Source organism: Apaloderma vittatum, unplaced genomic scaffold, assembly GCF_000703405.1.
Source record: "Apaloderma vittatum isolate BGI_N311 unplaced genomic scaffold, ASM70340v1 scaffold8216, whole genome shotgun sequence".
Classification (NCBI taxonomy): Eukaryota; Metazoa; Chordata; class Aves; order Trogoniformes; family Trogonidae; genus Apaloderma; species Apaloderma vittatum.
Genome location: NW_009723349.1, coordinates 46,230 through 63,294, shown reverse-complemented (window position 1 = coordinate 63,294; position 17,065 = coordinate 46,230). Strand labels below are relative to the sequence as shown.

The window sequence follows — 17,065 nt, the reverse complement described above, 5'->3', positions numbered from 1 at the left end:
ATAGCCACTGGCAGCCCCAGGAACATTTCTGGCTGCGTCAGCCAAAATTCCTGCCGGGGACTCTGCTGCAATGCAGCACACCACACCCCCACCGGCGCGGAGCCCCAGCCTGGCCAGCCCGTGCTGCTCGGCTCCAGCCCCGCATCACCGTAGGCTTCCCTCCTCCTCCTCCTGCCAACGAGCCCGGATGATTTCAGGTTGCTCGGCATCATCTCTGGCGGGCAGTTCGCGTGTGTCGGTGCCTCTTGGCACACGGTCGGTTTCCCAACGAGCCGCCTGCGGAACGCCTTGGCTGCCCGAAGGGATCGGCTGCGGTTTCGCATTTCATTTCCCTCGCACGCTACACCCGAATTCCAGACGCTTTCTGGCTTCGCCGCTGCATGGACTCAGAGCACAGGTTCTTGGCCGTACCCAGCGGAGGCAGCCGGGGCTTCCCTCAGCTCCAGGGAGTCGACCATGAAGATGTGGATTGTGTTTTTGCTTTGCGTCTCGGTTTTCCCAGGCTTTTCCCAGGGCAGAGTTGTCGGAGTGCATGAAACTGGTTTTGCCGAGTGTAACGTGTTCTTCCCCGGAAAAGTGCCCCCCGAAGGATTTACGGAGCCCTTCCACGTGAAAATCTGTCAGCAGTACAACAAAGAGCCACGCTTCGCAACCCTCTATAGTACTAAGGACAAAATCCCTCTTTATTCAGCTTTTAAGTATACAAAGCCAGCCCAAAACGAGGAGGAGAACTGGCTGGTCGAGCCGCAGGTAAGTCAGCTTTTCCTTCCTTGTAAAAGCAAATATTCCTGGAGAACTTTTCCTCTGGGGTGAAGCTGAGCATGAGATTTTGCAAAGCAGGCAGGAGCTCTGCTTGCTGAGCTATTTTTGATATCAATTTAACATGAGCAGAGCTTATTTTTGTGTTTGCTACTGAGCAAACAGATAGTCCCTTGTCCCACGAGGATTTCCATGAAAGCTAGAAGGGGAGAGGAAGATCATCTTTGACAGCAGCTGGTGTGTGTCCTGCTGAGGCAGCTCTCGGGGACAGGGAGCCCTGCCGGTGGGCAGCAGGGTTAACATCGCCGTGTCAAGCTGAAGTTTGTTCTGTTGCCAGTGTGATGGCAGTGTTGATAAGAGCTCTTTGGCTTCGCTGCACAGGGATAAAACATCCATTTGCGGTTCACCAAGTCGATGCCGCAGCTTTCTGTTGTGTCCCTGTGTCGCAGACTCCGGTAGGGAAATGAGTTGCTGTGTCCTGGAGCGTGCAGGCTTCAGTCGGGTCAGAAGCGTACAGGAAAAAATGAATTTCCCTGGAGCTTCAGTGGTTTTTGTCTCCCCTGACACTTGGCATGCCTAAGCAAGTCCTTCAGGCTGTTAAATTTATAGGAAAACCGAAAAAAATTGCTGGTGCCCTAAAAGAACATGTGCTCTTCACAGAATCACACCTCTCTCTCTTTTTTCTTTTATCTTTTTTTTTTTTTTTTACTGTGTTCCAGGTTTTCCCTTAGTGATCTTGAGGAATTTTGTAGCAAACACCAAGTCAGCACCCACCTACTGAGCTCAGGAAAGATGGGCAGCATGCAAGGGTGCTTTGGCAGGGAGGAATGGCTGCAGTATCAGAACAGCATGCTGGGAACGGGGCCCTTGGGTGCTGGGTGCTGCACATCACCAGAATCAAAGTTCACCCCTGTCCTGAGAAGTGGCTGCCATGCTCATTTTCCTCATGCAGGGTGATGAGATATTAAGGCCACGAGGTCAAAGGCAGTGAAGACAGGAGATCCTATGTCCCTGTCTTCACTTTGGACTGTGTCCCTGCTCTCCAGACTGGGTTGGGAGTTCCCAAGGGTCTTTTGATCTGCTCTCCTGCCACTCACAGATGGCTGTGGGCGGTGTGTGCTTGCCCTTTTAAAACAGAGGAAAGCTTTTCACAGGCTGTCATTATGGAGAGTTGAGGAAAGGTGAGAGGACTTTTTTAAGGTACAAAGAGGATGTAGGCAAGTGAGCATCTGCTGTCAGAGCCATGGGGGCAGCGAGGCAAGGCACAGATATGAGATCTTTTCCCAGTCACCTCAGTCACTGTTGCCTGTTGTCACCTCTAGCCCCATATCTCCTCCTGCTCCTCATGGTCTGACTCACCAGACCTGCCCAGGCAGGCTTGAAAGCTGTTCCCCCATGACTGCAGCAGGCAGTCCCTTCACAGCAGCTGTAATTCTCCAGCACCTCCCTCCAGATGGGTCCCCTGCTCTCCCCACTCCATCCTTCCTCACCCCTCACCCTGTCATCGTCCCTGCCAGCTCTCCAGACCCCTAAACCTTGTGGCTGCTGCCTCCAGACTATACTGCAGCCCTGGAAATAATTGGCCAGGCACTATCAAGGCCTACAAAAAAGTTGGGAAGGGACAGCTTACAACCATGTAGCGACAGGATGAGGGTCAATGGTTTTAAATTAGAGTAATGTAGATTTAGATTAGACATTAGGAAAAAGTTCTTTACTACCAGGGTGGTGAAACCCTGGCACAGGTTGCCCAGAGAGGTGGTGGAGGCCCCATCCGTGGAGGCGTTCAAGCTCAGGCTTGATGGGGCTCAGAGCAACCCGATCTAGTTAAAGATATCTCTGCGCACTGCAAGGGGTTTGGACTAGATGACCTTTAAAGGTCCCTTCCCACCAAACAAATTCTATGATTCTATTCTATGATTCTATAATTCTACCTGGCTTCTCCAGAGCATCCCCATGGCTTGCTGTGGGTCTGTTCTTAGTTTACACTAATGGGTGCCTTTCTGAAATGTAGGTGTCTCAGAGATGGGAGGTAGCAGCTTTGTGGTGCACTGGAGGAACCTCTCTCTGAGACAGAAAGCCACTAAGAAAAAAAATTGTCTGAAGCATCTGTAAGGAGAAGAAGTCAGGACTAAAAAAACTTACTATAACTTGAAATAATCACACACATCCCTTTCAGATCTGGAAGGAAAAAGTAGGAAAGACACCCATTATGTGTGTTCCTGTCAGGGTTAGGTCAGATTGTTAGGAACAGTCAAGTGGCTGCTGAAGGGAACCCTTAGCAATACTTGCTCTATAGCATAGCCCCATGAGGTTATATTGTCATTTTTCTGGGTAATTTCCTTGCCAGGACGGGGACAGCTGGGTGTGAGCAGGCTCAGCTGTGCAGTGGCACGTGCTTCTGCCTATGTGCATGCACATGGAGATACAGGGACCCAGCAAGCAGAAATATAAAAATGCTGTCAGCACTCTGGTGAGGGCCCCAGGGGTGTCACATGCTATTTTGGGGGGTTATGATGTAAGTGGTGAGGGCACCGTCCCTGCATGCCTACCTCCTCAGGAATGTCTGCTGGAGAAACAAATGCCAAATGTAACTCAGAGGCAGTAATAGGGTGAGAAGTGTGAGGAATGTCAGTGTCACCCACCCCCAATTGGCAGCTGGAAACAGCGAATTAATTCAGCAATTAGTGAGAAATTAGAGAGCAGGAAGGGCAGGCTGACATGCAGGGTGCGATGGGAGTCCCTCAGATTCAGGTCTGAAAACCTGCTCTGCCACAATTTTCCTAGGGATTGAGAGCAAGTCACTTAGGTGGCTTTCACCTTACCTCATCTCATTTGTCTGAAAACCTATGGTTTGGACTCTTTCTATAGCTTAAAAAGAGATGGAAAACTTTGGAGTTGCTTTTTTTTTTTTGTCCTAACATATGAGGGGCTGGATGAGTCACCTTGTGTTTTCGTTTGGATGATGACTACCACTAGCCAGATGACCAAGGTGGAATTTGCGTCTCTCAACTGTAGCTACATCTGAACTGCTCTTGCCATCTCTCTTGGCAGACAGACAAGAGAAACAGGTACTTCTAGAACCACTCGTGAACATCCTACAACAGAAACCTTGGCGTAAGAAGCACTGTGCTTCCTCCCTGGGACCTGTGCTAAGACTAGGTGAAATATCTCCACTGCAATCAAAAGCGTAGGAATGCCTGAAGGCATAGCAAAGGGGGTGGGATGCTGAAATTCATCTGGAGCCGTACTAGGGTAGGGAAGGTGGGAGGTAACAACGTCCTACACTGTTAAATGACCAAACTTGATGGCAGCTGCCTGCTTTAGTAGCTGTATGTTGCTACAATTTAATCCTTCTCTGTCTCTGTGCCTGCCCCTTCTTTGAAACTGCAACTCCCACTTCATGAAATAATAATAAAGTTAGGTATTCACATCCATACAGATGTTCAGATACATGACTTACTTTTAAATCCCCATCCTATGAATGGGGTGTTTACCCGTCTGCTTGGATCTTGCCCTTAGTTATTCCAGGTTATTTGGACAAGGGGCTTCATTGCTGACTCCATGAATACAGATGTGCTTTGACAGTGACACAAACTAAAAGGTTTTTGAAGCAGTGAGGAAAGATAGCTTGCAATGCAGATTAGATGCAGTACTGGAGACAGCTTGTCATCAGGGATGAGCTGGAGGATGCATGAAAACCCTGGTTACACATGAGGTATTACAAACCATAATATGAGTTATTAAAAGCATAACTTGGTGATGTCAGAGCCCTACACATGAACAGCACATGGCTGCATTTTTATCATGGCTTTTTTAATTGCATATAAACAATCCCAATGGTATGTGCAAAAACCTGCAGCTGAACAAGTAACCAGAGATATATTTTCTTGACAGGCATCTGAAGGTTTACATACACCAGCTCCTAAGGAGAGAAAATTAAGTTTATACCATCTGCTTCACGTAGGCTTAGAGTGTCTGCCAGGTGGGCTACCAAGCTGGTAAAGGGCTTAGAACACAAGTCTTATGAGGAAAGGCTGAGGGATCTGGGGCTGTTCAGCCTAGAGAAGAGGAGATTGAGAGACCTCATCGCTCTCTACAACTACTTGAAGGGAAGTTGTAGAGAGGCGGGGGTTGGTCTGTTCTCCCTAGTGGAGAGCGATAGGATGAAGGGAAGTGGATTTAAATTGCGCCAGGGGAGGTTCAGGTTAAATATTGGGAAGAATTTCTTTACTGAAAGGGTTGTCAGCTACTGGAACAGGCTGCCCAGGGAAGTGGTTGAGTCACCATCCCTGGAGGTGTTTAAGAGATGGGTGGATGTTGCGTTGGGGGGAATTGTTTAGTGGGTTGATAGGGCTGAGACAAAGGCTGGACTTGATGATCTTCAGGGTCTCTTCCAGCTGATAAAATTCTATGATTCTGTGATTCTATGAGGCAGAGCTAACCTGTCGTGGGTGTACACATCCTTGTGATACGGCAGCACTGCCATGGGAGTGAGAGGGGGATGAATGACTCTGCGAGGGTGTCAGGCTTAAAAGGGCCGGAGCATGGAGGGCAGTTCCCAGGCGTCCATGCCCACTCGGCTCTCACTGATACTGTGGGATTAAATGCACTGGGTGCATCCATTTTCCCATGGCATGACACTGTCATCTCATCAGAACAGGGAGAATGAGGTGGTGGTGGTGAACAGGAAGGGACAGTGATTTTGTGGGATGCAAAATGTCTGGCCTTATCATCTGCAGCCTGTGGGTTTGGGGTGTCTGAGCAAGAGGAACAGAATAAGGCAGAAGTAGCAGAGGAGAAGTCTTTTTTAAGTGGTGTGTTGAGAAAAAGCTACAACTTGTGCATCAGCACGTAGGGCTCACTTCCAGTCCTGAAGCAATAAGCATTAGATGCTTCAAAACGAAGTGCAAGAAACCTCCTAGCAGGAGGTGCGGGTAGTGCAGCTCTCTGCAACCACCAGCACTGGCACTCTGACCAGCCTTGGTGCAGAGGGAGCCCTCAGCCCTGACTGCAGAGGCTTGGCTGGTGCAGGAGAGCTCAGTCCTATGCGAGGGAGATGGAGAGATGCTGACAGTTGCTGGCACTGGCCCCTTCACCCTGGCTCCCAGCCAAAGCTGTTGCATTGCTGCAAGGAGGTGATGCGGCACCAAGAGGATGCAAACTCTGGGGGCGGTGGCAAGGACGTAGGATGACATCTGTCCATGTGCGTTGTGGGATGGCCAAGGGATGGGAAAGGATGACTGAGGAATGATTCAAGACAGAAAATTAGCTGTCTGCCATAGGTGTCTGCAAAGTACGTATTTTATGGTGCAGTAAACGTTCTATAAGCCAGGAACAAAGACAACAGGTTTAATGGAGCTAGCACAGGGCTGGGACCTGAGGACCACAGTCTCTGAAACAGAGACTACAGAAGGCAGCGACTGCCACCCCTGAACTTCTACAAACATGCTCACTCTCTAATCTGGGGAAGCAAATGACAAGCTGGCATAGCCCCCCCACCCCAAGAGGGGCTGCAGGCTGTGTCAGTAGTCTAAGGAGTAGACAGAACTGCAGCCACCCAAAAAAGACATGAGCATGCCCTGGTGTTAGTGCTCCTTTTCCCCCTTCTCATTAAACCCCTGTGCGTGGCTCTCTGCATGACTCCAGGATGAATTCTCACTGCAGCAATTACTACGTCTCTCTCTGCAGCACGGGAATGGCAGACATGAGCAGGTATCACAGGTTCCATCAAAGACCTGTGGTGGTGGCATCCTCACCCATGTTATGCCAGGAGCTGTGCAGTCATAAAGGATGAGGTTCAGACTGTTAATGACATGAGGTTCAGACTGTTAATGACATGAGGTTCAGACTGCTAATGACAATCCCTGAGAGAGCCCCAGGAGCTCACTGCTGCATCTGTGTTCAAGGCAGGGAAGTTCAGGTCACCTGCCATGGTACCTGGCTTCATTCTGACTTTCTACACAATTAGTGGTGAGAGGTAAGTGTCTTCTCTAGGCATCTTAGTTACCATGTGTTTTTTAATTCATGGCTTGGATTTGACAGTTCAGAGAGACTGAATTAAGGTATCGTGATAGATGCTTAAATGAACTGGAGGTACCACCACCATAGGAGGTGAGCACATGGCCCTAAATCAAGCCATCTATTGGTCTTAAAAATCTCTTCTGAAAATAAAAAAAAATATGAATTAGAGGCTTGGTGTAGCGTGCTTGGTGAGATTCTGGCAGCTGTGTTGTGCTTCAGACCAGGCTGGGAGCTGCAAGCATCCCTTGCAGCCTAAACTGATGTTTGTCAAGGCATCTAAGTAAAGCATGTGCTCCTCTGAAGCTCTGCAAAGAAATGAGGGAATGCAGGATGTGATCTGAGGCACAGCGTGAAGTAGCAGTCATAGTGGAAAATATACTTCAATGCCCATTTTACATGTTGCTTCTTTTTTTACATCCAGTAACTCTTCTCTCTGCTATTTCAGATAGATGATCCAGAAAATGACCTGCATGAGATGGTGCATGAAGCTGATATTGTTGGCACCGTGGCCAACCTTGGTGCAAATCAAGCCCTGACCTCAGACTACGTGGGCTCCGGTTATGAGAGAGGGCTGCTCAATCCCAGCTTGCTCAATGAGGAGGATTTCCAGATGGCCACTTACACGCTCACGAACGCCGTGCCTCTGAGCTCGTCTCTGAGCAAAAGCTGGCACGGAGACATCAGAAAGGTAGTGGAGCAAGCTCTAGTCCCTCACTGCTCCAAGAAGGATCATCTGTATCTCCTCGCAGGTGCAATTCCTTCCAGTGTCCGAGTGAAAGGCAAGGTATCAGTGCCAGAGGCCCTCTGGCTGGCAGCCTGCTGTGATGCTCCAGAGGGATGGTCCCTGGGACTGGTGAAGAGAGTGAATGATGAAAACAGCTTGGCAGACCTCACAGTGGGAGAGCTGGAAAGGCAGCTTCTAGCAGGAGTTGACTTGTTCAAGGGCAGCTGTGGGGAAGACAACCAGGAGAAAGCAGAAGCAGTACTGCAAGCTGTCGGTCAGATCCGCTCTGGAGAGCAAGTAGGAACGAGTGACGACCAGGAGGCCAAAGACAGTGGCTTTGTGAGGAAAGTGGCTGGCATCATTGCTACTCCTTTCATCAAGCTTCTGGAACTCCTTATCTATGTGTTTGTGGAGCTGGTGAAATTTGTGTTTTATTTTCTGTGGTTTGTTATCAAGCGGATTTTCAGCACAGTTCTGAATGGAGTCTGTAGCCTGTGGAGCGGAGTGGTGTCCTACCTTAAAGCCATCAGCATGGTGCTCATCAGCATCCCCTACGATGTGGGAAGAGTCATCGTCAACATTTCCCTGGGCTTTCTGCAAATTGTTCAAGATGTAGTGTCCATCACCTACAGGATCCTGTGCATCCCTGTGGGGTTCATCCTTCACCTCGCTGCTTTCCCTTACCACTCCATCTGTGCCATCCCCTCCGTCCTCAAAGACATGGCCACTGGCATTGGGGGCACCTTCTCGCTGGTCATCGATGCCACAGCCACACTTCTGCACGGCTTTTATTACCTGGTTGGTCACATAGTCAAACGGTTTGTCCCTAAAGGCTCCTCTGATGACTGATAGGGATGGAAACCAAGGCTGCAAAGACACAAAGCAAAGGAAGACTGGGGCAATGCTTTAAGATACCTGGCCAAATGCTGTCAATTTTGTTCTGGTATTTATTATAGTGACATTAATAATAATGAATCGACTGGGGAGTAACAGGGAGGGCTGAGGTAACGCCATGGGGGGGCAACCACTATTGTAACTCAAGTTCTATCTGTTGTAAAGTGTTCGGGTTTTATCGGTGCAGGCCACGACATTTCTGTGATTTGCAGATGTCAAGATGCTTCCTCTGGGAGATGCACGCTGAATGTGGTACGAGGTTATTTCTTTCTGGCAATGATAACGCTGAGACCTACACACCAGCAGTGAGCTCTGCAGAAGCTCATCCCTCCCAGGGAGGGGGTGGTGATCAGGGGAAAATTTAGTTATGGAGGGTTGTCTGGGACCCGGAGAAACAAGAAGGAGGCAAGGGCACAAGGATTTAGGGCTGGGAAATAACAGGGAGAGGGGTGGGATGAGGGCAAGGTCCTCCTGTTGGCTGCACTGCTCATTGCACCAGGGTCCCACTGGTGGAGGTGATGCGACTGGGTGTCTCTCATAGTCCTCAGGCCTGTCCAGGCAGCTGAAATTACGTGGATCCTGCTGTTCTTTCACATGCTGGGAAAATGTTTTCCCTTAGCCATGCCAAGGTCATCTTCCCCCAACCCTTCCTTGCTCTCCGGTGACCACTGAAAATCTGAGCCCTGAAGATTCAAGCTGTGGTGTTCTCTGAAGGTCTAAGCCCCTGAATTTCTCAGCTCTGAAGCCCTTGTGCCTACTCTGAAACGCCGCAGCAGCCGGGAGTCATGCTTTTGGCTTTGAATCAAATGCCAGCCTGCCCTGCCTCCCTTGAGAGCCGACATCTCCCCAAGCACACAGCGGTATTTGTGTGCCTGAGGTCTCTGTGAGACGATGCCCAGGCTGGCAATGGGAAGGTCTAAGCCCCTGAATTTCTCAGCTCTGAAGCCCTTGTGCCTACTCTGAAACGCCGCAGCAGCCGGGAGTCATGCTTTTGGCTTTGAATCAAATGCCAGCCTGCCCTGCCTCCCTTGAGAGCCGACATCTCCCCAAGCACACAGCGGTATTTGTGTGCCTGAGGTCTCTGTGAGACGATGCCCAGGCTGGCAATGGATAATCCCACAGCCGTTCTTCTGAGGCTTGTTTTGAAACCACACCTCGCTGGGGAAAAATGATCCTCCTGGGTTTCCCTTTAGTGTAACAGAAAAGTATTTCTGCATTTCCCACTGCTCTGGGTTGGTGGCAGGAATGTCCTTATGGAAAGGCGACACGGGAGAGGGGATGCATGGGGAGCATGGGGGGATTTTGCTGCTTTTGCACAGGGTAATTTTGGTGTTTTCATGACCCCTACTTGAGGTGGAGTCAGAACAGGGCAGAAGCCAGCCTGGGGCAGGGCAGATGGGTTCCCATCGGTGCTGTGCTGGGAGTGAAGCTGTCCTGAAGGACATCAAGGAAGGCAGTCCTGCAAGCGGGACAGAAAAGGCAGAGGAAATAGGATACTCATGATGAGTTGCTTGCACTTGGAGGCCCTGGCAGCATGGAAGAGATGTTTACGTGGCTGTCACAGCTGCAGGAACCAGCATGGCCAAGCTCAACCTAACAGCAAAAAGCAAAGCCTTTTGTAAAGCATTTTCCCTCCTTACTTGATTTTGAAAATCTGGAGGAGGGAAAAAGTGGTTGCGTTGCCTCTATCACCCATGGAAACTATTGACTGTCAGATAGGAGGAGAGGCAGGAGGGGATGTGGGGTGCAACTCTTGTTTTTCTATGTAAATGCTCACCTGACAAGCCCCTGCACAAACAGACACATTTGTGTTGGAGAGGGACCCAACTTCTCTTCTGCACTGCTCGTCCTCTCTGCTTCATCTTTACCCCTTCTCCCTGCTGGCATGAGCTGTGAATCTCCACACATGGGACACCAGAACTGGGAAGTGTGTGGGAGCTTTGCAGGGGACCATCAGGGGTTTGCAGCTGGTTGAGGGGCACAGGGACACCCATCACTGCTGGAGGAGGGCACAAGGGTGCTGTCCTTCCCCAGGGCTTGGCTCAGCAAGAGGCTTTGGATCTCTTGGTGCAGCTGCCAGCAAGGGGGAGGCTCTTGGTCCCAGCAGTGCTTGCTTTATCTGGACTCCAGGAGGCGTTTAGGAGTCCTACATACTTGGATCCTTCAATTCACCCCCACCTCTGTCCCCTCCTCCAGCACCAGGATGGTTGTCTATCCTGATCTGCCATAGCATCCCACAGGGGATCTCGGGGGTGTGCAGGCCAGTGCTGCCATCCCCACAGGGGACCCAGTGGTGCTGTGGTGGTGGTTGCCAGTCCTGAACTGAAGAAAAGCCGATTACTCAACAGGGCAAGTTTGCCTCATGCTGCCTGTGGCAAGGCTGAGCTGGAGGTGGGTGGATTCAGAGGGTAAAGGAGATTTGGCTGGTTCACAGTGGTGACAGAGCGTTGTTTCCTTAGCTCAGGGGCTGCATTCAAGGCGACCACCTGTGCGTGCATGTCCCAGACCAGGTAGCACCCTGTTCAGCAGTGATGCAAGTGGCGTTGTTGGGGATACTAGTGATGGGGATGAAGTGGGGAGGTGGTGGGATGAGTGGGGAAGAGAGGGCAGCTCCTTGTCTCACCCTTTATGGGCCACAGCTGGCTTGCCAAGAAAGAGAGGCCACCTGCAAGAATGCTAGCTTTGTTTAAAAGGAAAGGCAGCTTTTGTGTGCCGGTGTTGGTGTAGTTGGGTGAAGTCAGCAGTGTTTTGCAATCCCTCCTTCTCCTTGGAGCTGTTGGTTCAGGGATTTTAGGTACAAGGGGCAAGGTCCAGGTCTCTGCTTCCAGCAGGCATACGGCAGCCTGTAGATTCTCTCCAAACTAAATTTTGTGTCTCCCTGCTCAAATATGCTTTCCCTGCTGCAGAGCCAGATGTGGAACGGGTTTTCCAGTCCTTCATGAGATCCCATCTCAACCCTAGCACTCCTCTCAGGCTACATGGCAGCCATCAAGGCAGGAAAGCAGCCAGCCCAGGTGCCAGGAGGTGCCATAGTGGGGTGACAGGGGTGCCAGCCTGAGGGACTCAGGGTCCCCAGCAGCTTCTGAAGGCATGTGTGGCAGCAGCAGCTGTCAAGTGCAGCCCAAGCATTGGGCAGGAGGTAGCTGCCCCCCACAGCTCCCTGTCTCGTGCCTTCCGTGTGGCCTTATCTCAGATCCACTTCAGCTGTGCGGCTCTGCGCAGCGGCCAGCAACGCGCTCGGGGGTCCTGCACCCTGAGCAGCTTCCCCACACCTTAAATCAGCAGCCCCCGTGTCCCAGCTCCACCAGCCCCTCCAGATCACACTGACACGGGAGCTCACAGGCAGAGAGGCAGCAAAGCTGAGGCACTTCGGGAGGTTGGCAATGCCACATCTCCATCACCTTTGCTACCCAGCCTAGCTCAGGTCATGTCAGCAGGTCTCCGTGCTGCAACCGTGTCTTCCGACCACAAGTGGTCAGTCCTAGAAAAATGAGGGGCTGCAGCACAGTAGGATCTGGGCAGATGTGGAACGATATTATTAAAATTGTCTTAATGTGCTCAAATTTCAAACACAACTGCAGCCGGCATGGGGCATTTTTCTTCTGTGCTTCATGTCTGAGCAGGTGATGGGAGATCTGCCTTGAATGCTGAGCAATTATCACAGAACAAGCAACATCCTGCTACAGACTAACTATTGTTTGAGATTATTCTTATCTGGGCATGATTTATGGCTTCTGAGCTTTACTCTATCCTTGGAAACATGCGGCTTCAACAAAATAAAAGTTACTTTTCCAAAGAGGGGCTGGTATCACATTTCTGTCACAGTTGCAAACAAGATAATGCAACCCTGGCTGCCCTGACTAATCAAGAAAGCACTGGCAGCACAGTTGTTCTTTGTTATGGCTTGACATCTGATATTAATGCCCCTTTTGTGCTTTTAAAACACCTTTCCTCTTTCAAAGCACTTTAAAAGAGTCAATTCATTAAACTGCAGAACATGTAGGTAAAAGCTGAGGGGTTACAGGCAGTGAATTTAGCTCTGTGTGCCAGAAGAGAGAGAGAGAGGGGATGTTTTATTCTTGCAAGATGCACAAAGGCTGGTTTTGATAAAGAAAAATCACATTGCAGAAGGATGATTCCACTCAGCTAACAGGGAGAAACTCCTTGTCCGATGCCATTCCCTTGACTGGTTTTATCACAACTTCTTTAGGAGAACAAGCACTCCCCAAAAGTGGCCATTTTCATCCACTGACTGCACAGAGATCCTGAGATAAGTGAACCAGATGTTGGCATCTGCATTTGCTGGTACCTCTCTTTGGGTAGATGAACCCCTCCAGCAGTGTTCCTTTTGGGTCTTCATGAACTGGTGAGACACGGGAAAAGGTTGCTCAGAGAAGTTCTGGATGCCCCGTCACTGGAAGTCATCAAAATCAGGTTGGATGGGTCTTTGAGCAAGCCCATCAAGTGAAGTATGCTCCTGCCTCAATTAGAGAAGAGAAGGTTCAGGGGAGCTCTTATTACCATGTACCAGTACGTAAAGGGTGGCTACCATGAAGATGGAGACTCCCTTTTTACGAGGAGTCACAGGGATAAGACAAGGGGTAATGAGTACAAGTTGCGAGGAAATTCAGAAAATTCCAATTGGACTCCAGAGGAAAATTTTTCACCATGAGAGATCAGATGTTGGAATAGTCTTCCCAGAGAAGTGGTGGATTCGTTTTAAGGCTCAGCTTGACAGGATGCTGGGCCATCTCATTTAAACTGTATTTCTTTACCTTAAAGGGTTGGACTGGATGATCCTTGAGGTCCCTTCCAACCTGGTATTCTATGATTCTATGATTCTAGATCACCCAATGCTTTGACACAGGTGTCCCTGTACACCTCGAGGTGACCCTTGTCTCTGTGGTGTTCACCCTGGGGCTGGGCAGCAATAATGACAGAGTGACTCAGCAACCCCAGCAGCACGGCCACTTGGGCACAGCCCAGGGCTCAGGTCCTCTGGGTCACACCTCTGCTGCCATTGCACGTTTTGGAGCTGCTCACCATTGCACGGAGCTCTATCACCAGCTCCCTGCCTCCCTTCGGCCAGGGAGCTTCTCCAGTTCTGCAGGGAATCAAGCTGTGCTTGTCCGTGTGTTCTTTCTCCAGCGTAGTCAGTGCCAGAAAATTGAAAAGGTATTGGAAAATAAACACCAGTGTAACTGGTTTGGCCAGGAAGGATTACCTAGGAGCAAGGAGCATGAGGCGTGTCTGGGCTGTATGTAGTAACGTGGTTGCAATCCTGCAATGGGATGATTTCGCTGCACAGTGTCCCAGGCTGTTTGGACTTAGTTTAATTTAGGAATGGATCTCACACTGGGTAACATCTGCCACTGATTTCCACCGAACTCGTGTTTCCAGCCAAGCAGAAAGGCCTGTAGACTTTCCGTCAGTGTTAGCATTACAGCTGGTTGGAAAATCTCTGAGGAAATACATCCCGTCAGAATGGAATTATTTATCAAATGGGGTTCTTCTTCTGGCAATTTGCCATTTTTAGTGGAAAAGATTGTTCAGGTCCAGGCTGGAATAAGGATGAGAATCACCCAAGAGCAGCTCAGAGTCTGAATTAGAGGTTTGGATATTGACATTCAGCACCCGCTCTTGCCTAAAGCCAGGCCTGGCATGTCAACGTGGCTGTCTCCATCTCAGAGGAGAGCTCTTACACCCATGACCCACCTGAACTTAGATCTCACTTTCTTCCATTTGTAAGGGTGAAGAAAACTGGTTCCTTTCCAAAAGTGCTGAAATTGTGACCGTTTTCCTGGGAGGTAGAAGACATTTTCCACTGAGCCAGCAGCACAGTTACTTGCAAAGCTGAAGCAGTGGCTTCAAATTCCTCCACAGTATCATCTTTATTAATAACTTGATGTTTAAAATCTATTTAATGTTATGGAGAGAGGATATTTGGAGCAGATGTCACTGTGTGTTTACTGCTGTAATACTGTGGATGTTGCCAAACCTCCCACTGTCTGCTGGTAGAAGATGGTTGTGGATCAAAACCAGGAGATGCAGCAAGAGGGCAGGACGATGCTAGGGGGCAGGAGAGGAACCATGGGAGATCCTCACTGGTGGGAGAAAAGAACTAGATTGATGGGATATTTCAGTCTAGATTTAAGGAAGAAATTTTTTGGGATGAGAGTGGTGAAACCCTGGAATAGGTTGCCTAGAGAGGTTGTAGAAGCCTCATCCCTGGAAAATTTCAAGGTCAGGTTGGACAGAGCTCTGAGCAACTTGGTCTAACTGAAGATGTCCCTGCTCACTGCAGGGGGATTGGACTAGATGACCTTTAAAAGTTCCTTTCAATCCAATCCAATCCAATCCAATCCAATCCAATCCAATTCTGAGAAACCAAGTGGCTGGTAGCTAAGTAGTGAACAGTAATGGAGAACTGACCACTTTTGGGACCACTACTTGGTCCCAAAACCAACAAGCTGATGAGATGAATGGAGCAGCTCCAAGGGATGATACGATAGACTCAGGGAATTGGTTGAAGGGAAGAAGTCAGAGAGTTGTGGTCAATGGGGCAGAATCTAATTGCAGGCCTGTATCTAGTGGAGTCGTTCAGGGGTCGGTACTGGGACCAGTACCATTCAATATATTCATCAATGACCTGGATAAGGGAACGGAGAGCACTGTCAGCAAGTTTACTGACAACACAAAACTGGGAGGAGTGGCTGACACACCAGAAGGCTGTGCTGCCATTCAGAGAGACCTGGACAGGCTGGAGTGTTGGGTGGGGAGAAATCTTATGAAATGCAACAAGGGCAAATGTAGAGTCTTACACCTTGGAAAGAACAACCTCAGGTACCCGTACAGGTTGGGGACTGACCTGTTGGAGAGCAGCACAGGGGAAAGGGACCTGGGGGTCCTGGTGGACAGCAGGACGACCATGAGCCAGCAATGGGCCCTCATGGCCAAGAAGGCCAATGTCATCCTGGGGTGTATTAGAACGGGTGTGACTAGTAGGTCGAGGGAGGTCCTCCTGCCCCTCTACTCTGCCCTGGTGAGGCCACATCTGGAATCTTGTGTCCAGTTCTGGGCCCCTCAGCTCAAGAGACAGGGAACTGCTTGAGAGAGTCCAGCGCAGCCACAGAGATGATGAAGGGAGTGGAACATCTCTCTGATGAGGAAAGGCTGAAGGAGCTGGGTCTCTTGAGCTTGGAGGAGGCTGAGGGGTGACCTTATAAATGTGTATAAATATGTCAAGGGTGAGTGTCAGGAGGATGGAGCCAGACTCTTCTCAGGGATGTCCAATGACAGGACAAGGGGCAATGGGTGCAAGCTGGAACATAGGAGGCTCCACAAAGACATTAGGAAAAACTTTTTCACTCTGAGGGTGACAGAGCACTGGCACAGGCTGCCCAGGGAGGTTGTGGAGTCTCCTTCTCTGGAGACATTCAAAACCTGCCTGGACACGTTCCTGTGTGACCTACTGTAGGTGATCCTGCTCTGGCAGGCATGTTGGACTAGATTTTTTGAGGTCCCTTCCAACCTCTAATATTCTGTGAGTCTTTGATTCTGTGATGGAGACATTGCTATCTGGATTTGTGCCACCCAATGTGAGCATTTAAAATCTCTTTTCTGCAGGCACTGGACTCCCTCCATTCAGCATAAATATCTCACTAGGTTTTCACCTGGACAAGTAAGCTGGATGCCTAAAGCTGGGGCCAATGAAGCTTAGTTGAGGTTGGTGGCTGATGGGGCTTGTCAAACTCATGGAGACCTTTGAGGTGTCCATTGACATTCATCACCCAGATGATGGTACAGGTGGGATGGTCTTTCCTGGAGCCCCTCTTGGGTCACTAAGTCCTTCCCTGCAGGTAGAAATGGTACCAGGGGCTGATGCCTCCTGACTGCTGCTGGAAACAACACGCAGTGCTCGTGGCCACGTTTGGGTGGTGCTGGGTGATTGTGTGTGGTACCACTGCAGCAGATGGGATTAACCACTGTGTGTGCCTCAAACCCTACAGGTTGGCCTGAACTGTGAGGAGTGACCCCATCCCCCAAAGAACTTGCCCCACAATTTTTTGAGTTCATGGAAAATATGCATGTTTATGGGGTGGCTGAATGCGACCTCCACACTCAGGCATCTGTGGGATGTGACTGTAAGCTCTGCACTGTAGGTAATAGCTCGTGCTTGAAGAAATCACTGCTCTCTGCAAAATAAGGTGAGTTATTTGATATGGAGCAAAGCGGCTACCTTCTCAAAGATCTCTGAGACCACGGAGCCCAATGGCTGCAGAAGAAGTTTGCATGGTAACAATCAGCATCCTGGTGTCCGAGAGCTGCATTTGATGCCTGAGGCTCATCATCCCACCAGTAGACAGTTAAGGAGAAAGGCTGACAGCTCAGGTGCTGGGTGTCATCAAGAACTAGGGAACAGGTGCTTGTGCTCCAGTGATGGAGGATAGATCCCCAGATCTTGTAATGCTGCAGATCATCTCCTCAAGCCCAGCCAGAGGGAGGTTTGGTGGAGTGGGATATATGTGGGAACCCGCTACCTGTCCTTTATTTCTCTCTGCTAGTTTGAGCTGGTAAGGATGCCTTTAGCTGAGCTGCTTCTGCTCCTGTTGTTTTTTTTTGTTGTGGTTTTTTTTTCAAAAATTGCCTTTTTCTTGTTTTGCTTTT

General features: G+C 49.8%; 1 protein-coding gene across 1 annotated transcript; it reads left to right on the top strand.

Annotated features, from left to right (window-relative positions):
• Positions 1-327: 327 nt before the first annotated feature.
• On the top strand, positions 328-8,353 carry ENDOD1 (endonuclease domain containing 1). The gene is made up of 2 exons (XM_009872081.1): positions 328-750; positions 7,226-8,353. Exons 1-2 carry the CDS (start codon positions 457-459, stop codon positions 8,351-8,353), a joined length of 1,422 nt encoding a protein of 473 aa, XP_009870383.1. The 5' UTR covers positions 328-456.
• The last annotated feature ends 8,712 nt before the right edge of the window (positions 8,354-17,065 follow it).